Source organism: Oncorhynchus clarkii, chromosome 12, assembly GCF_045791955.1.
Source record: "Oncorhynchus clarkii lewisi isolate Uvic-CL-2024 chromosome 12, UVic_Ocla_1.0, whole genome shotgun sequence".
In the NCBI taxonomy this organism is placed as follows: domain Eukaryota; kingdom Metazoa; phylum Chordata; class Actinopteri; order Salmoniformes; family Salmonidae; genus Oncorhynchus; species Oncorhynchus clarkii.
Window position 1 is genome coordinate 68,444,177 of NC_092158.1, and position 20,950 is coordinate 68,465,126.

Below are 20,950 nucleotides of genomic sequence, written 5' to 3' on the forward strand. Positions count from 1 at the left end.
TGGGTGCTCTACATGTTCTGTGCCATTTTGCAGGATGGGGCCGTGCTTCCAGAAGTTCCATGATATGTTGTAGGCTAAATGCAAACATTAAAGTGACAGTGTGAAAATTGAATTTGTCCTACAAATATTTGATTGTCTCTGAAAAGTTGTTTTGTATATTCTCTCTTTATCTCTATCTAATACTTGTTGCATTCACCGAATTGTTGTCGAAGTAGGCTACTATTTCTACATTTTGTGTCAAGCCTGGTCTGTACTAAATCTTATTGAGACAGGTTACCTACATTTTTTAAATAGTCCCTGAATGGTTGTTTGAATTTTTACATTGTTGCAGAAGTAATAATCCTTGTCAATCAAATAGCCTACTTTGTGTGGGTTTTGAAATACTTTCTGAACTTTGTCCTCTGGTCACATTTTGGATATTTTTGTATTTATATGTAAATAATATTTAAGTATATACTGAAAAAATATATAAACACAGCATGCAACAATTTCAAAGATTTGACTTAGTTACAGTTCATAGAAGGAAATCAGTCAACTGAAATAAATAAATCAGGACCTAATCTATGGATTTAACATGACTGGGCAGGGGCGCACTGGGGAGCCAGGTCCAGCCAATCGGAATGCGTTTTTTCCCACAAAAGGGCTTGATTATAGAAAGAAATACTAATCAGTACCCCCTCCTCAGACAATCCCACAGGTAAAGAAGCAGGGTGTAGAGGTCCTGGGCTGGTGTGGTTACTATACATCCTGTATCACCACCTGGTACGGCAACCTCTCCACCCACAACCGTAAGGCTCTCCAGAGGGTAGTGAGGTCTGCACAACGCATCACCGGGGGCAAACTACCTGCCCTCCAGGACACCTACACCACCCGATGTCACAGGAAGGCCATAAAGATCATCAAGGACAACAACCACCCGAGCCACTGCCTGTTCACCCCACTATCATCCAGAAGGCGAGGTCAGTACAGGTGCATCAAAGCAGGGACCGAGAGACTGAAAAACAGCTTCTATCTCAAGGCCATCAGACTGTTAAACAGCCACCACTAACATTGAGTGGCTGCTGCCAACACACTGACACTGACTCAACTCCAGCCACTTTAATAATGGGAATTGATGGGAAATGATGTAAATATATCACTAGCCACTTTAAACAATGCTACCTTATATAATGTTACTTACCCTACATTATTCATCTCATATGCATACGTATATACTGTACTCTATATCATCGACTGTATCCTTATGTAATACATGTATCACTAGCCACTTTAACTATGCCACTTTGTTTACATACTCATCTCATATGTATATACTGTACTCGATACCATCTACTGTATCTTGCCTATGCTGCTCTGTACCATCACTCATTCATATATCCTTATGTACATATTCTTTATCCCCTTACACTGTGTACAAGACAGTAGTTTTGGAATTGTTAGTTAGATTACTTGTTGGTTATTACTGCATTGTCGGAACTAGAAGCACAAGCATTTCGCTACACTCGCATTAACATCTGCTAACCATGTGTATGTGACAAATAAAATTTGATTTGATTTGATTTGATTATCCGTTTGCATCTGGTCTGTATATACTGCATATGTCCAATGATGCATACCACGCGCACGTGGCTCCACCGGTGACTATTGCTGTCTTACTTGTTATATGGAAAGACTTCATGGGTGTTGGTTTGGAATTCTTAGGAACTGTTTTACTGTATGCAGAAAAACAGATCCAGTAGACTATTTATTGCCATGGCTCTTTAGACCCATGAGTACATTAGGGAGGTTTCTCTACAGTGATGCGTATGCTGTGACAAGTTAATGAGCGGATGTAATTCATTCTGAAACTCTGGTAGACAGGAGTAGATCAAGGCTAACGGATAGACGGGGGATTAGAGAATTGTGGGCGATTAGAGAACTGTGTTAAATTTTCGTCACGTTTACTCATCACGTTACTTGTCTGGCCAGCCACCACGAGACAGCAGGGAGCGCGCACGAGTCAATTAGGCCTACAGGCTTGACAGTTTACCACGGATGTATAAATAAAAAAAATACATATATTATATATATATATATATGTTTTTTTTACATCCGTGGTAAGCTGTCAAGCCTGTATATATATATATATATATATATATATATATATATATATATATGTTGTATTTATTTAACCATTATTTAACTAGGCAAGTGAGCTAAGAACAAATTATTTTTTACAATGATGTCCTACCAAATGGCAAAAGGCCTCCTGCGGAGACGGGGGCTGGGATAAAACAATATATATATATATATATAGGACAAAACACACATCATGACAGGAGAGACAACTTTACATAAAGAGAGACCTAAGACAACAACTAGCATGGCAGCAACACATGACAACACAGCATGGTAGCAACACAACATGACAACAACATGGTAGCAACACAACATGGTAGAAGCCCAACATGGTAGCAGTACAAAACATGGTGCAAACATTATTGGGCACAGACAACAGCACAAAGGGCAAGAAGGTAGAGACAACAATACATCACGCAAAACAGCAATAACTGTCAGTAAGAGTGTCCATGATTGAGTCTTTGAAGGAAGATATGGAGATAAAATGCGCAGTTAGAAGACACAGATCACTGCGAACTTCTGTTAGAGAGGAAAGAGCTGTTGAATAAATAAACAGAACCTTTTCTATCCTGTTATTTGCTGTATGTGTTTACAATATACAGCCGACCATTTCAGACTGTTCCATAAGATACAATAGCTGTATCCAATAGTGTGCGTGGGACCATCATTAGGCTATTAGTAATTGGTCAGGCTTATTGAAGCATTCAAAACGGAAATGTGGAACAATATTGTTGGAACTTTCTTTGCTCACTGTGTACCGTGCAGACAATTAAAACCTTCACTCGATATATGCTATATTAGTGTCTTTACGCGCAACTGTGTTTAATGGTCGGCCAGCCTATTATTTGAGTCACAAGCAAGTCTCGAGTCACAAGGTCTTAGTCTCAGTCGAGTCCCAAGTAAAACGGGTCGAGTCTCGAATCAAATCGAAGTCGTGCATTCTAAGTCTCAAGTCAAATATTTTTTGTATGTATTTATGCAACGACTTGTCTGTTTTTTTTAGGCTACCAGGCAGCCCTTTTCATTATTTTGGCTACAACACATTTCAATGATGTAATTGTAAAATATGGGCTTTGTAGCAGTCCTAAGAGAATTACATCAGCAGAAGACAATGCAGGTTGAAGTGCTAAGAGTGTAGATTTATTTACAGGTCTTGGTGATCCCATGTTGAAAGTACCATATCATACAAAATATACACTGGCAATAGCCCAAAATAAATAACCTCTGTTCCAGGCAAAACAGGGACACGGGTAGACACAGGTAAAGGGCAAGACTGCACAGCACAGATTCAGACCCTTTGCTATGAGACTCAAAATTGAGCTCAGGTGCATCCTGTTTCCATTGGTCATCCTTGAGATGTTTCTACAACTTGATTGGAGTCCACCTGTGGTAAATTCAATTGATTGGACATGATTTGGAAAGGCACACACACCTGTCTATATAAAAGTTCCACAATTGGCAGTGCATGTCAGAGCAAAAACCAAGCCATGAGGTCGAAGGAATTGTCCGTAGAGCTCTGAGACAGGATTGTGTCGAGGCACAGATCTGGGGAAGGGTACCAAAACATTGAAGGTCCCCAAGAACACAGTGGAGTCCATCATTCTTAAATGGAATATGTTTCAAACCACCAAGACTCTTCCTAGAGCCTAGGGGCGAAGGTTCACCTTCCAACAGGACAATGACCCTAAGCACACAACTAAGACGATGCAGGAGTGGCTTCGGGACAAGTCTCTGAATGTTCTTGAGTGGCACAGCCAGAGCCTGGCCTTGAACCTGTTCAAACATCTCTGGAGAGACAATAGAAAATATCTGTGCCTCGACGCCCCCCATCTAACTTGAAAGAGCTTGAGAGGATCTGCGGTGAAGAATGGGAGAAATTCCCCAAATACTGGTGTGCCAAGCTTGTAGTGACATACCCAAGAAAACCCGAGGCTGTAATTGCTGCCAAAGGTGCTTCAACAAAGTACTGAGTAAAGGTTCTGAATACCTATGTAAATTTGATATTTCAGTTGATTTTTTATACATTTGCAATAACGTCTAATAGCCTGTTTTTACTTTGTCATTATGAGGTATTGTGTGTAGATGAGTGGATTTTTTAAAAGAAGTCTGTAACGTAACACAATGTGGAAAATGTCAAGGGGTCTGAATACTTTCCGAATACACTGTATAGGGACTTGGCCCCTCCCAGGACCACACAATTACCCAATTGGCAATTACAACCAATAAACTAGTTCTACAATGTAAAATGCATATTCCACATCCATTGTTACATTATAATTATGATTACTAATGATATTTCATCACCATTCATGCATGGAACAATGATTTTATCTTATTCAACGTACTGACTCCAAAGCATGGCGTGCAGCCCACATAGCCTATTTCTATGCCCACATACTCCTATTACGCACAACCAGAATGACAGAAGTAGGACACAGACACACGGAATTCTGGCATAGCCCATGAAATATGAACAAAGGATACATTGAATTGAAATAAACTGAACTTCTACCTCGTGGGTCTTGCTAATGTTCACGTGCACAATAAACATCGCCCCCACTCAGAGGGTAAGTAACGGTAGGCTAAATGAACATGTATGGAATCAAACATGAAACGTGTTGAAATAAAAGTTACCGGGATGGAATGATGAAACGCTAACAATTATTGTAGGATTAGATGGAATATAGATTTACCACATATGCATTTATTTTACTTGTGAAAGCAACCACAAACTTTTAAACAAGCAAAACGCTCTCTCTACTGGCAGGAGTTTGGAGAGACGCGCCTATGGTGAGTTATTATGGCAATCCTCTCTCCCTACAATTTGACGTTTGTGCTGCACCGGATCCTATGGCTTTACAAATCAGAAATCTGCTCGCAAACTCACCTGTCCTGTGTTGATGGACAAAGATGATGCTGCGTGGAGAGTAATCCATGGAGACTTTGTGCAACAACATGAGTGACAAAATGTTACAAAACCTGGCAAAATAATTTCAAGCCATCAGTTTGAAGTCAATGTCGACTCCCGAATCTTGAGTCTCCAAGTTAAGTCTCAAGTTATTTTATTTTCTATCAAGTCCACTCTCAAGTCATCAAATTTGTGACTAAATAATTGGCCTTCAATTAATTATTTTCTATAGATTGATGATGATCCCTTTGGAGACTGTATATCAGACCCACGATTAAGCCCCACAGAAGTCTTGACAGTGCATTATGATTCATTATACAACAGGGTGGGTCTAATCCTGAATGCTGATTTGTTAAAACCGCATTCCAGCCGGTGTCTATTCCACAAATTACCACCGGCTAAATCTATGAAGTTAAAATGTTTATTTACTCTGTTCCATCTGACTGCACAATCCACTGTCTCATCAGCCCAGCCAGGCATTTTATAAACTTGATCTCCACTATAAAAAGCATCAAGACATTAGCTTACATTACTTTTAGACTAACATTTAGTTTTCAACAGCAGATATTTATCTTTCTGACATTTGCAACATTGTTTCAATGTTCAAATTCGACCTCCAGCTGTCCCATAGTAATGAACGAGTTGGGAAGAGACAGAGAGGCAGGCAGCTTTTCTCAGCCAGTCTAAATCATGAATCAGGTGGCACAATTTTTATGGATATATACAAATAAATGTCAATTGAAAAATTGTAAAACGAAACGAATCGCAGCTACTGTAGTTTTTCCAGCTTCAGTTTGAAGTGATTGTGTTAGCTGTGTTGTTGGCTAGCTCCTCTGAACGACAGTGTCCTGATGAGTGACCACATTTTCTATGCCAGGCGAAATCGCGATTCATTAGCTAATTGCTATGGACCTATCCAAATAAGTGTCACTAGAAAACAGCTTAAACAAATGCAAATGCGGCTACTTTGCTGTTATTCTTGCTGCACTTTGTGACGTGACTGTAAGTTAGCCATATCTGGCTAGCTAGCAAGCAAGGGATAAGAATGTTGCCAGCAAGTATGGCAATTGGAACATTTAGAACGAACGACTGGGTCGTGTCCATAGACACAAATCAAAAAGACTGAACTCTGACTCGTGACCAGCCGGTTTGCTTAGTAACCCCAGATTTGTGTCAAGATTATATATTGTGGAAGGATGAAATAGTATGAATAAATTCATCAAAATAATCATCATTTGAATATGTTGGTAACCCGTTGTATAATGTGATAATGCCCTCGAAGCAGAAATATATCCTCCAAACACCGGTTTCTCGGGCATTATCACTTAAATAAATGTATAACATTTGAAGTGTAACAACTGGAAATCAAATACAAAAGGTTTGCTTAAAAAACACAATCCACCATAAATACCCCAAACCAACATTAGTTATGTATTGACTAAATTGATTAACATAAGAGAACACACATTATCAAAAATAGATCTAAACAGGAATGTCGGTCATGTCTTTTACCTGTGCATAATGAGCACATGTGTGACCACAAATAAGCACAGGGAGATAGGTGGCCTATATTCGTAATGCTATATGTCTCTTTAATTGTGACCTCCTTATCATCTAAGCCATCTCTTACTACCTGTCACTGTCTGCCTATTTGGGCAGGGGTGACCTTGGCCTGGAGAGCCAATGTCCCCATCAGCTAGTTTCCCAGACAGCATGACCTGAAAAGCCTATCTCATCTATTGGGGTTGGAAAGTTTGGTGTCCAGTAAAGGTCTGTACTACAGCCAGCAGCTCCATAAGATCTGTCCCAGAGATGAGATGAAGAAACCCAGTGCATGTTGCCAAACTCCATATTTGGGGATGATCCGGAGATGCACGTTTTGTGCTCCAAGTTCTATTGCTATAAGTGAAATAATTTGAAGAATCATAAGCTACTAATAGGTTATTATTCCCTTTATAATGCACACAAGTATCACACGGATTGGTTTATAGGTTTTAACTGGCTACTTGTTCTATTTGTTCAGCATACTGCTGTTTTCAACTCTCTAGAGACAGCAGGAGGGGTAGAGATACTCTGAATGATCGGCTATGAAAAGCCAACTGACATTTACTCCTGAGGAGTAAATCACCACTGTGATTATTATTATTTGACCCTGCTGGTCATCTATGAACATTTTAACATCTTGGCCATGTTCTGTTATAATCTCCACCCGGCACAGCCAGAAGAGGACTGGCTAGGTTTTGTCCTAGGTTCTGGCCTTTCTAGGGAGTTTTATGAGGCACTTCAAATGATGACTTTGGACAGCCTTAATTTAGACACTGTATTGGGAATTGCACATTCAAAATGTCAATTTTTAGCTTGATGAGGTTGAGAATTCAGCCTACCTTAATTTTTTTAATTACATTTTTATTTTAATAATTCAGGCTATACTTTTCAACATGCTACCAATTTACCTTTTCAATTCTCAGGTCACACACCTAACCACTGTTTCGGTAGCCCATTCAATTGCTGTTGTGTTTTGTAGTGTAGTGTTATGTTGCTGTGTTGCAGAACTACAAAATGTAACAGTGACCTAAACATCGACCTCCCATGCTAAATATGTCAGTGGTCAAGTTATACAAAAAAAGTTGTTATAGCTTATGCATGGTCAAGTGCATGGACTATTTCTTCATTTGATGTATCAACTGTGTCTGCCTGTCTCTGTCTTGTCTATCTGTCGGTTTATGTATGTATAGAATGGTTCCAACACTCTTCCTGGAGAGCTACCTTCCAGTAGGTTTGAGAGAGAGAGACTTGGCATACAGCCTACACCTTGTGAATGAGGAGGGCCAATATGCCCATATCTTGTAACTAACCACACCTACTTATGAGAGATGAATGTTTGCGCATGAGTAGCTATATACAGTACCAGTCAAAAGTTTGGACACACCTACTCATTCAAGGGTTTTTCTTTATTTTGATTATTTATTTTGACTAGAATAATAGTGAAGACATCAAAACTATTAAATTTGACATGTGGAATCATGTAGTAACCAAAAAAGTGTTAAATAAATCAAAATATATTTTAGATTTGAGATTCTTCAAAGTAGCCACCCTTTGCCTTAATGACAGCTTTGCATGCTCTTGGCATTCTCTCAACCAGCTTCATGAGGTAGTCACCTGGAATGCATTTCAATTAACAGGTGTGCCTTGTTAAAAGTACATTTGTGGAATTTCTTTCCTTCTTAATGCGTTTGAGCCAATTAGTTGTGTTGTGACAAGGTACGGGTGGTCACAGAAGATAGTTCTATTTGGTAAAAGACCAAGTCCATATTATGGCAAGAACAGCTCATGTAAGCAAAGAGAAACAACAGCCATCATTACTATAAGACATGAAGGTCAGTCAAGCCAGAAAATGTCAATAACTTTTAAAGTTTCTTCAAGTGCAGTCGCAAAAACCATCAAGCGCTGTGATGAAACTGGCTCTCATGAGGACCGCCACAGGAAACGAAGACCCAGAGTTACCTCTTTTGCTGAGGATAAGTTCCTTAGTTACCAGCCTCAGAAATTGCAGCCCAAATAAATGCTTCACAGAGGTCAAGTAACAGACAGATCTCAACATCAACTGTTCAGAGGAGACTGCGTGAATCAGGCCTTCATGGTCGAAATGCTGCAAAGAAACCACTAGTAAAGGACACTAATAATAAGAAGAGATTGCTTGGGCCAAGAAACACAAGCAAAATACATTAGACTGGTGGAAATCTGTCCTTTGGTCTGATGAGTCTGTGCCTTTGTGAGACGCAGAGTAGGTAAACGGATGATCTCTGCATGTGTGGTTCCCACCATGAAGCATGGAGGAGGAGGTGAGGTGGTGTGAGGGTGCTTTGCTTGGGACTCTGTCAGGATTTATGTAGAATTCAAAGCACACTTAACCAGCATGGCTACCACAGCATTCTGCAGCGATAGGCCATCCCATCTGGTTTGTGCTTAGTGGGACTATCATTTGTTTTCCAACAGGACAATGACACAGCACACCTCAAGGCTGTGTAAGAACTATTTGACCAAGAAGTAGAGTGATGGAGTGCTGCATCAGATGACCTGGCCTCCACAATCACCCGACTTCAACCCAATTGAGATGGTTTGGGATGAGTTGGACCGCAGAGTGAAGGAAAAGCAGCCAATAAGTTCTCAGCATATGTGAGAACTCCTTCAAGACTTCTGGAAAAACATTCCTCATGAAGCTGGTTGAGAGAATGCCAAGAGTGTGCAAAACTGTCATCAGGGCAAACGGTGTCTACTTTAAAGAAGCTCAACTTTAAAATATTTTAGTTTAACACTTTTTTGGTTACTACATGATTCCATATGTATTATTTCATCCGTTCTTCACTATTATTTTACAATGTAGAAAATAGTACAAATAAAGAAAAACCCTTGAATGAGTAGGTGTGTCCAAACTTTTGACTGGTACTATATATATATATGTTTGCGGTCACTTAGAAATGTCCTTGTTTTTTAAAGAAAAGCACATTTTTTGTCCATTAAAATAACATCAAATTGATCAGAAATACAGTGTAGACATTGTTAATGTTATAAATGATTATTGTAGCTGGAAATGGCTGATTTTTAATGGAATCATCACAGCAACCATCACTCCTGTGTTCCAATGGCACTTTGTGTTAGCTAATTCAAGTTTATCATCTTAAAAGGCTAATTGACCATTAGATATTCTTGTCAAGAATGGTGATGAGGTTTTAATGTTTTCTTCTGCATGTCATATGGATGCTGATCCAATTGAGGATAGTGTGAGAGGTTTCCTCTATTTATTTTATTTAACTAGGCACATCAGTTAAGAAAGACATCTTATTTACAATGACGGGCTACCAAAAGAAAATTTAAAACTGGGTGGTTCGAGCCCTGAATGCTGATTGGCTGACAGCCTTGGTATATCAGACAGTATACCAGGGGTATGACAAAACATGTATTTTTACAGCTCTAATTACTTTGGTAACCCGTTTAAATTAGCAATAAGGAAACCTCTAGGGTTTGTGGTTTATGGCCAATATACCACGGCTAAGGGCTGTATCCAGGCACTCCACCAGTGTGTAAGAACAGCCCATAGCCGTGGTATATTGGCCATATACTACAACCCCTCGTGCCTTATTGCTGAATTATTTACCAGAGAAGAGAGGTATAACATTTGCATTGCGCCATTTGACTATACTGTTGCCCAATGTCTGCAGTATGGTTGAGCCCACCCATTTACTGTCGGTGAGTCACGCGAACAGTAGATTGGGAGACGGCAAGCCTCGCTATGTGACCTACTTTTACTTCAGTTATGTCTTCACTGAGACTTTTAAGGGATTCGAGTTTAACAATATACAAGTGGCGGTTTTGATGATGGAACGTTTAGACAATTGAAAACTAGATTAGGCTTTTTATTATTTTACTTAGGCTTTGAGAAAAATGATAGTCCTGTTGGCCAACTGTAGTGGACTATATATATATATATATATATATATATATATATATATATATATATATATATATATATATATATAAATTTGATGTTATTTTAATGGACAAAAAAAAGAAGCTTTTCAAAAACAAGGACATTTCTAAGTGTTTTTGAAAGAAAAGCTATTTTTTTGTCTGTTAAAATAACATAAAATTGATCAGAAATACAGTGTAGACATTGTTAATGTTATAAATGACTATTGTAGCTGGAAATGGCAGATTTTTAATGGAATATCTACATAGGCTACAGAGGCCCATTATCAGCAACCATCACTCCTGTGTTCCAATGGCACGTTGTGTTAGCTAATCCAAGTTTATAATTTTAAAAGGCTAATTGATCAGTAGAAAACCCTGTTGCAATTATGTTAGCACAGCTGAAAACTGTTGTCCTGAATAAAGAAGCAATAAAACTGGCCTTCTTTAGACTAGTTGAGTATCTGGAGCATCTCAGTGAAGACGTGACTGAAGTAAAAGTAGGTCACATAGCGAGGCTTGCCGCCTCCCAACCTACTGTTCGCGTGACTCATCGGCAGTAAATGGGTGGGCTCAACCATACTGCAGACGTTGGACAACAGAGAAGAGAGGTACCATTTTTGACTATAGTCAAATGGTGCAAATGTTATACCTCTCTTCTCTGGTATGTAATTAATTAAGCAATAAAGCACAAGGGGTTGTGGTACATGGCCAATATACCACGGCTATGGGCAGTTCTTATACCAGGGCTGTCAGCCAATCAGCATTCAGGGCTCGAAATACCCAGTTTATAATCAAGCAAGTCTCATACTCAAAATACTAAGTAATTAGTCCAGCTAGTAGTGTTTTATGACCGTATCCAATGTGTCCTTATTTTTTTCAAAAAATAATAGGGTCATGTTGTATAGGCACAGTGTGTTTGGACATCAAGTTCATTTTAAAATGCACTATATCCTTAAGAAAATAATATAATTAATTAATTCCAATAAAATAACAACATTGTAAGCTATGCCATAATGCACAGTCCACAGCAAAGCACACACATCCCTGGGTCCCTAGTCTTTTCAGTTCTCTGCAGCTAGTGACTGGAACGAACTGCAACAAACACTCAAACTGGACATTTTATCTCAATCTCTTCATTCAAAGACTCAATCATGGACAATCTTAAGGACAGTTGTAGCTGCTTTGCGTGATATATTGTTGTCTCTACCTTCTTGCTCGTTGTGCTGTTGCCTGTGCCCAATAATGTTTGTGCATGTTTTGTGCTGCTATCATGTTGTATTGCTACCATGTTGTTGTCATGTTGTCTTAGGTCTGTCTTTATGTAGTGTTGTGTTGTCTCTCTTGTTGTGATGTGTGTTTTGTTCTATATTTATATATATTTATTTTTAATCACAGCCCAGTTCCCGCAGGCCTTTTGTCTTTTGGTAGGCCGTCATTGTAAATAAGATGTCTTTCTTAACTGACGTGCCTAGTTAAATAACATAAATAGAGGAAACTTCTCACACTATCCTCCATTGGATCAGCATCCATATGACATGCAGAAGAAAACATTAAAACCTCATTACCATTATTGAGAAGAATTCCATAAATAAAATAACGTAAAGACTATTTAACTACCCAGGGGTTTTATTATAGCATTATGTAAAACATATATATAATCCTTAGGTGCATATTTTGTCGCAGGGTCCCGGTGCTTCATGTGAGCGCTATGGCACACAGTGGACGGTGTTATGGGTGTAAGATGGCACAGACATTCAAACATACGGGTCTGCCAGCCGGAGAGCGTGAGAGGAGTGTCAACACTAATAAACACTGCAGCGGATATGCATGGTCACCGGGCTTGTCCACGTGACAGGGGCGCTGTTACGATCAGGCATACTTGAGTGGGAGCCGATCCTCTGCTATTTTCGTGGAGAAAATACCACTTTAGATCACCCACTTTAGCATCACCCAGTCATAGGCTACATCAATGTAAACACTTATCAGAGGAGAGGTAGAGAGACATGTGAGGGAAGAAGCGCCACATAATCTTGGATTTGTATATCTCCATATTATACACTTAGGCTGTAGTCTATTCGGGAAAAACGACCTAGGACGAGGCATACCGTTTTCTTTTTGAATGTTTCTTTGTATTAATAGGTTATTGTTAAAATATTATAGTAGACTATTACTTTTTGGCTGTTGAAGTTGGCCTATCCATGCATGCTTATGAAAAACAGTTTACTAAAAACAGGTGTTGCATCTGAATGCTACTTTACAGTGATGGGTGGGACTGACACCCGTTTCAGTATGCCCTCTTGTGGTCAAAGAGCAGCATTGATCCACAGTGACTAACACCAATGTAACAAACAGCCTGTGGTCTCTACTGTAGAATATGTTGAGATATTAACTAATTTACAAGAAAAGTGGTAACATGTAATGGTTTATCTCCAACTAATCTTCAATAAACATAACTCCCTTACAATAGTTAGGGAGCCCAGAATTGTCCTCTCCCCAAATAGAGAAGAGCCCAAACTAATATCAAGTAAGCAGATGAAATGCCATAGCTGTACTCGTTCCACAATATAAAAAATATAAAAAAATCATTGGTGGTGACTGAGCCAGTTGCCAATTGGTTGCACCTAATCCCAGTGTGAATAGAGAAAATATGACAAGAACTCTCTCGACCATAACAGTTTCATCATGGTTGCATGATTGTACAAGATATATTAACTACAACAAATTGTAACAATCATAAAAATTAGGTAGGAATATGCATTTGCCTTGGCATTTTTATTATTGGGAAATCTTTTGAGCTCAGCGCAACCGCTCGCTAATTGACCAATCAGAGGCGAGCATACAAGGAACGCATGCGCATTATCATTATTTTAAAACGACCTGAGAAGAGGGGCATCAAGGCGATAGGTGAGTTCGAATGAGTACAGAGAATATCAAATAGGTAGGTGGCCTTTAGTGAGAAGTGTAAAGCACAATGTGTTATAACGTTCAAGAGAAAAACGTAACTTTGTAAAGCGTTTAAAGTTAAAATGGCGTCAAATGAGACCGGGTTGGTTGAAGGCAAAGTGGCTGTCATTGTTTTGCTCTTTGCTGCGGACCTAAAATGGAGGACTTGGCTAACCAGTTAGCTGGCCAACTAAGCGACTGCAGCTCTGCTGTAGCGTTTGTTATTCTAGAACTGTTTCCCGTGTAACCAAGCAATTGCCAGTCCCTGCATAATGTTTTCTTCAAACACCAGCTAGGTCAATTATACACATCATTGGGTAGCCGACGAAACTCAACTCTTTAATGATTGTATAAGCTTGCTAACGTTAACTACCTCGTCTGCTAGGCATGCCTGTATTGTTGGGATGCAAGTCAGTTTATCTCCGGGTTGCTCGATTGTTGTTATTGTGTCAGTTTGTTGGTTCATGTGTCAATATCGTACAGATTATTCATGGGCGTATAGAAATGCGCGAGGAGGGACATTGTAGTTAGTAGCAACCAGAGATTGAGAACGCTAACGTTATTAGCAAAGTGGCTTCCTTAGTTGGGCTATATCTGATGTAAGAGAGGGCATTGTGGCTGATTCCTGTCTGTTTCAACATTTGATTTTAGTTAGACAGTTTATGCCTGATAACCTTATGTTGAATTAACTGTGTGCCCATCTGACATCCCTCCCTTGTATTTCAGGCTTGCATGGACATCTAGACAGCCCACTGCTGAGGAGAAACGGCATCCACGGTGTGAGATCAAGCTCTTTGTGCCACCAACGCCCCTGTCAGGAGGACATTGGTGGGCGTTGGTTGGCAAGGGTTCTGGTGGTGGGGTTGCCACGACAATGACATCCACTGTGTTCACAAGTGGAGGATATAAGCTAGACACAGTAGGGAAGATTGATTTGGTCAAAGCTCCAGCAGGAGGAACACCAGATTCCTTCATTGGCCTGAGGAGGGAGCCAAGTGAATACGTCATCGGAGTCCCAAACGTGCTGGGCAGTATCCACAACAGCAGCGGCCAGCAGCTCCACGGGAAAGCCAAGGTGGTGCCAGGACAGGCACCGATTACCTGCAGGCCTGGATCTGGACAGAACCCTGGGCTTGGGTCTGGGCAAGAGGAGAACTGGGTGATCTTTGGAGCCCAAACTCCCCAGGGCAAACCAATGGGGGGCGATGGCACCACACCAGTCAAGAGCAAGACACTACTAGGACAGACAAACAGCAATATGGGCAAGACAGACCTTGCAGTGCTCAACACTATCAAACAGCCCTGGGACGATGCAGTGTGTGGCAGGGAGGTCAGAGGGGCTACTACTGCATCAATCATGGGGGCACAGTCATCAGAACACAGCCCAGATGGCAAAAGAGGGAATATTAGGAAAGGACCTGGTCACTCCCCTACACAGACCAGCTGCATACGCCAGATCCTCCTCCTCCAACTGGAACTTATTGAACAACAGCAACAGCAGCTCCAGTCCAAGAGCAAGGAGATAGATGACCTCAAAGCTGAGAAGGAAATGGTATGCTAGCAAACACAATGCATAACATTTCAATTGTCGATCCTGGTCAGCACATTTTGTGAAAAATTTAATTTTCCAGAATAACCAGCAGTAGGTATTGCACCTCCAACCAAGGCCAGCGCCACAATGCCACCAGTGGTATTGTGATGTAATAGCAGTGCAGCACTTATGACATCATTGTTTCTATGAAGTGTATAAGGTTATTGAAGTAAACTAAATTGGCCTCAATATATTTTTGATGTACTCTTATGGACTGTAAATTTCAAGTGTTGAAGAGAATAGGCTACCCTTCAAGACAAACTATTTAAATGCCAAATCATAAGGGGGTATAAAGCTTACTTTAGCCCCACTGATGTGGCGCGTTTTTTCACTACTGCAGCTCATGGCGCGGATTGAGCGCATGGCTCGCCGTCTGCAGCTAGGTAAGAAGGATGGGTGTGACCAGTGCCCCAACCACATCCCTAGCCTGCAGGAAGACCAGGCGGCAATGCCAGGGACACCAGAGGGGCAGGGGCTGTCTGAGTGCCACAGCAGCCATACACCCCGAACGCTGAATTTTGGCAGAGGAGGCAAGGGCCACAAACGGTAGGGCTCCACATTCAGTTTTTTAAATATTTTTATTTTTTTAACTTCATGATATGACATACTTCCTAGATCAGGCCTGGGCAATTATTTTCCATGGATGGCCACATTAGAATATATTTTTGCCATTGCGGGCCAGAATCATATTACGAGCTCCTCCCACAAACTTGGCCATCTCACGTTTGTGTGGTAGGAGAGATTTGCATGACCTGACTCTGTCTTCCAACAGTGAGGTAAACTGCCTGTGGTTTAAAGATTTTGCGCTTATGAAGTTTACCACTTTAATGACTGTATCCACAACATTGCTCATTTTCAGAATACATTTACAGAGCACCTCCTGATGGATAATGCAATGCAGGAAAAAACATTCTGATCTGGGTTCAACTCAGCTACTTGATCTTGTATCCTTTTGAAAAGGCCAACATTTGTTCCTGTCAAGTTTGAGCAAGCATCAGTGGTCACACTGGATAACTTTTCAAAACTCAGTCCCAGCTTTGCCACACACTTATTAACCTCCTCCAATAAATCTTTCCATGTGGTGGTGCTCTTCATTGACTGCACTGAAGCTCCTCTGTAATTTCAAAGTCTGGGGTTATGACTTGTTAGAATATCAACAACTGCGCCGTGTCACGTGAATCACTGTTCTCATTCAGGGCCATCGAGAAATAGGTGAAATCCTTGTCTTTCAACTTGTTCCATATTCTCTGCGATGTCCTCAACACGCCGTGTCACTGTTCGTCTTGACAGGGAAACATTTTCAAACAGCTCTTTCTTGTCGATTTAAACATTCTTTAATGAATTCGCCCTCGGTGAATGGCTTGGTATGTTTAGCAATTTTGTGGGACAGTACATAGCTAGCTCTCGCAATTCCAGCGTTTGCTGAATGCAGTTTTGTGAAAAGTCCTTGCTGCTTTTGCAACTGAGAAAGCAACTTTTCATGCACCTGCCCTCTGCTCAGAAGACATTCCTATATTTCTCTGCATGCTTTGTCTGGAAGTGTTGGGATAAATTGTAGTCTTTCAAGACAGCGATGCTCTCTTTGCACACTAAGCACACAGCTTTCCCTTTACCTCAAAGAAGTGCAGTCGTGGTCAAAAGTTGAGAATGACACATTCATTTCCACAAAGTTTGCTGCTTCAGTGTCTTTAGATATTTTTGTCAGATGTTACTATGGAATACTGAAGTATAATTACAAGCATTTCACAAGTGTCAGGTTTTTGACAATTACATGAAGTTGCTGCAAAGAGTCAATATTTGCAGTGTTGACCCTTCTTTTTCAAGACTTCTGCAATCCGCCCTGGCATGCTGTCAATTAACTTCTAGGCCACATCCTGACTGATGGCAGCCCATTCTTGCATAATCAATGCTTGGAGTTTGTCAGAATTTGTGGGGTTTTGTTTGTCCACCCGCCTCTTGAGGATTGACCACAAGTTCTCAATGGGATTAAGGTCTGGGGAGTTTCCTGGCCATGGACCCAAAATATCAATGTTTTGTTCCCCGAGCCACTTAGTTATCACTTTTGCCTTATGGCAAGGTGCTCCATCATGCTGGAAAAGGCATTGTTCATCACCAAACTGTTCCTGGATGGTTGGGAGAAGTTGCTCTTGAATGGTCTCAGGATGCTTTACTGTTGGCATGACACAGGATTGATGGTAGCGCTCACCTTCTCCGAACAATATTTTTTTTCTGGATGCCCCAAACAATCAGAAAGGGGATTCATCAGAGAAAATGACTTTACCCCAGTCCTCAGCAGTCCCATCCCTGTACCTTTTGCAGAATATCAGTCTCTCTGATGTTTGTCCTGGAGAGAAGTGTCTTCTTTGCTGCCCTTCTTGACACCAGGCCATCCTACAAAAGTCTTCGCCTCACTGTGTGTGTAGATGCACTCACACCTGCCTGCTGCCATTCCTGAGCAAGCTCTGTACTGGTGATCCCGCAGCTGAATTAACTTTAGGAGACGGTCCTTGCTTGACTTTCTTGGGTGCCCTGAAGCCGCCTTCACGACAATTGAACCGCTCTCCTTGAAGTTCTTGATGATCCGATAATTGGTTGATTTAGGTGCAATCTTACTGGCAGCAATATCCTTGCCTGTGAAGCCCTTTTTGTGCAAATCAATGATGACTGCATGTGTTTCCTTGCCGGTAACCATGCTTGACAGAGGAAGAACAATGATTTCAAGCACCACCCTCCTTTTGATGCTTCCAGTCTGTTATTCGAACTCATTCAGCATGACAGAGTGATCTCCAGCCTTGTCCTCGTCAACACTCACACCTGTGTTAACGAGAGAATCACTGACATGTCAGCTGGTCCTTTTGTGGCAGGGCTGAAATGCAGTGGATTTTTTTGGGGGAGATTCAGTTCATATGCATGGCCAAGAGGGACTTTGCAATTAATTGCAGTTCATCTGATCACTCTTCATAACATTCTGGAGTATATGCAAATTGCCATCATACAAACTAAGGCAGCAGACTTTGTGAAAATGTATATTTGGCCATGACTGTATTTTGATGTCCACTCTTGCTAGAACATCCTACATTCATTGTCTACCTTTCTTTTAAATCGTACTAATTTTTGCGCAATTTCTAGCTAGCTACTATTTGTGACTGTGGCGTGTGTGTCAGCCTGTCAGTCAATGTATGTCCTTGTGCAGTTATTTATACGTGCCTTCAAAATAAATGTCCAACAAGTGGTGGGAGTTAAATCATTACACAAAGGCAAGTATTCATTGGGCTTTTAATTTGAATAACAAATACGTTTTTCAAAATGTTACTATCGCAAATTCTTTGATCTGAGCATGATTCCGCGGGCCGTGTTGAATCAGGTCGTGGGCCCAGGCCTGTCCTAGATCCATACATGGATAGATATATCTATGTACTGTAGATTCATGCAAAGCCCCTTATTGTCCCTCACGCAATTCCTCTAAAGTTTGTTTTGTTCTTGCCAATAGGCGTTTCCTCTTCCAGGACCCCAGGGCAGCCAAACGACGTGCCCAAGCCAAGGCCTCCCAGTCCCCACACAACGAGGCGCTTCTCCCCAAAGAGGAGCCTCTGGACGGGGAAGAGTTTTCGGATGGGTCTCCTGGGACCTGCTCGGCCTCCACTGAGGAACTAGACTACCTGTCCACCACAGACATGTACCTGTGTCGCTGGCATGTGCCTCCCCTGTCACCAACTTCGCGGGAGCCCTCACCCAAGAAGGAGGAGCCTGTGGCCAGTGAGTGTTATAAACTGTCATGAAGTGGTTGTATTGGATCCCCAAAAAATAGGGAAACGGGCAAAATAAGTATGAACAGCACATAAGAAGGCTGAGACTTGGGCCTAAGTATTTTGGAATAGGCCACATTATTGTTTTTTGTTGCTTTATCTTTTGTAAAATTTGTGCAAAACAGGATTTGTAAAATTGCATATGTGGTGGAATGACCTTCTCTCTCTTGTACACAGTTCCCTCGTGGAAGGAAAACCTTATGGAGCCCCTGGGAGAGGAGGAGGCGGCATCTGATATCCCTGAGGTGGGTACTTGTCTCGCTCTGTTTGAAGCCCTATGCTGGTGGAAGTCCAGATTAGACCCCTGGTCAGGAGGTCTAAAGTCCACATGTTTTCTCTTACAGAATCTGGATGACAATGTCTTCCTGAAGCGCCACTCAAAGCATGAACTGGATGAGAAGAGAAGGAAGAGGTAAGGGAGGGCTAGAGTTTTCACTATGCTCTGTTTACTTGTCTGACCAACTCTTGCTATGAGTCTGTGTGTTTCTCTGGCATACCTCTTCTGCCTTTCTTCTTATTTTTGTGTCCCTTATTTTGAACTTCTGTTGCTGTGTTCTTCACTCTCCTTCATTCACCTCCCGTAGATGGGACATCCAGCGGATCCGTGAGCAGCGGATGTTCCAGCGACTGCAGCAGCGCATGAACAAGAGGAAGGGTATCCAAGAGAGTGAGCCAGAAGTGTTCTCCTTCTACCCAGAAGCCGAGGATGGTAAGCCCACCTATACACTGAATTGTTAGATACAACTGCACTGTTGGAGCTAGGAACACAAGCATTTAGTTACACCCACAATAACATCTGCTAAATATGTGTATGTAACCAATAACATTGTATTTTTTAGATCTGGCCAAAAAGCAACTATCCCATTATTAATGTCTGTTGAGATTAAATGTAGTCAGTTGAAATACTGAGTAGGGTCTTGGACTCATCACTTATGAAGGTGTTCTTTCTCTTTCCTCAGTGGAGTCCCTCATGATCACCCCCCACCTTCCAGTGGTGGTGTTTGGCCGACCTCTGCCAAAGCTGTCAAGACGGTGAGTTGAGTCATACGCACTGGTTCTTAAATAACACTGAGCCAAACATCACTTGAATACAATCTGAGTGCTTGCTTCCTAAACTAAACCCCTGTGTTTCTCTATTCACCCTTGAAGGATCTTTGACCTGCCCTGGCTGGACGAGCGAAGCCGCTGTCGAGTAGAGGTGCCCAAAAAGCAGACTCCCCACCGGACCTGCCGAAAATAAATAAATCTGTCCTTTCCGGCTGAGTTCAAGAGAGGAGACACCGGCTGGATTGGTGCCAGGCAGCACCCCTCTGTGTGAACGTCTGCCTTGTTATTTGGGAGAGTACTACAGACGGGGTGGGGGAATTGCATGCCACAATCCCCTAAAATCAAAAGATGCACTGTGCCACAGTTTGGTCATGGTTGCTGGACTGCAGAGCGGATCCTATTGTTTGTTCATAGTAGGGCTGGTTTGGAAGAAGACTGAGGCTGGTGTGAACTATCCAGGAAGAGCAGAGATGTTTGTCTCCTCTAGAGTCCCACTGGGTTCATTTGAGGACAGTTTTCCTCTGCAACTTCACCCACAAAATTTCCCAAGAAAAGAAGCTAAAGTTCTACAAACTGTTGACGTTGTCATTCATATTGACATGCCTCATATTTGAACAGAGCAGAAAGACTGTCTCCCATCTGTATGTGATTGCTGTTGCATCCTATAGAAAGGAGACCTGTTGGAGATAAAAGGAAAAAAACATTGGTCATAAGGAGTGAGATGTGTTGAAAGCGCCTCAGCAGCACTTATGGTTTGTGTTTCAAACAAGATGTTGTAATTAAAAAAATGCTTTATGCCCATGAACATGACTTCGTTTCTTTTGGGTGGTGTCTGTGCCTGATTTTATAAATGTAGGAGATACAATTCATTTGAAAGCACTGGACCATAATGGGAATTAGGTATGAGTGAATGTGAATATCAATATGTCTCTGGATAATACTTCATATTCATTCAACTCTGAGCAGATTTTAGGGGATTTATAATTTTGTTCACAGGTGTCGTCATACTGACTTAATCGTTCAAAAATGCTTCAACAACCAATTAACGACACTTTCTAATTGAAACGA

The 20,950-nt window shown here is 41.3% G+C and overlaps 1 protein-coding gene across 2 annotated transcripts; it reads left to right on the top strand.

Moving 5' to 3' along the window:
• Positions 1-13,344: 13,344 nt before the first annotated feature.
• On the top strand, positions 13,345-20,687 carry LOC139421103 (male-specific lethal 1-like 1). 2 transcript variants are annotated; one of them, XM_071171645.1, is made up of 9 exons: positions 13,345-13,399; positions 14,165-14,990; positions 15,370-15,575; positions 18,520-18,785; positions 19,013-19,080; positions 19,180-19,247; positions 19,420-19,544; positions 19,795-19,867; positions 19,985-20,687. In XM_071171645.1, the coding sequence occupies exons 2-9, from the start codon at positions 14,313-14,315 to the stop codon at positions 20,073-20,075; spliced, it is 1,575 nt and encodes a 524-aa protein (XP_071027746.1). In that variant the 5' UTR covers positions 13,345-13,399; positions 14,165-14,312; the 3' UTR covers positions 20,076-20,687. The 2 variants fall into 2 exon arrangements, with proteins under 2 accessions (XP_071027746.1, XP_071027747.1); XM_071171646.1 differs by having other exon boundaries at positions 13,360-13,433.
• The last annotated feature ends 263 nt before the right edge of the window (positions 20,688-20,950 follow it).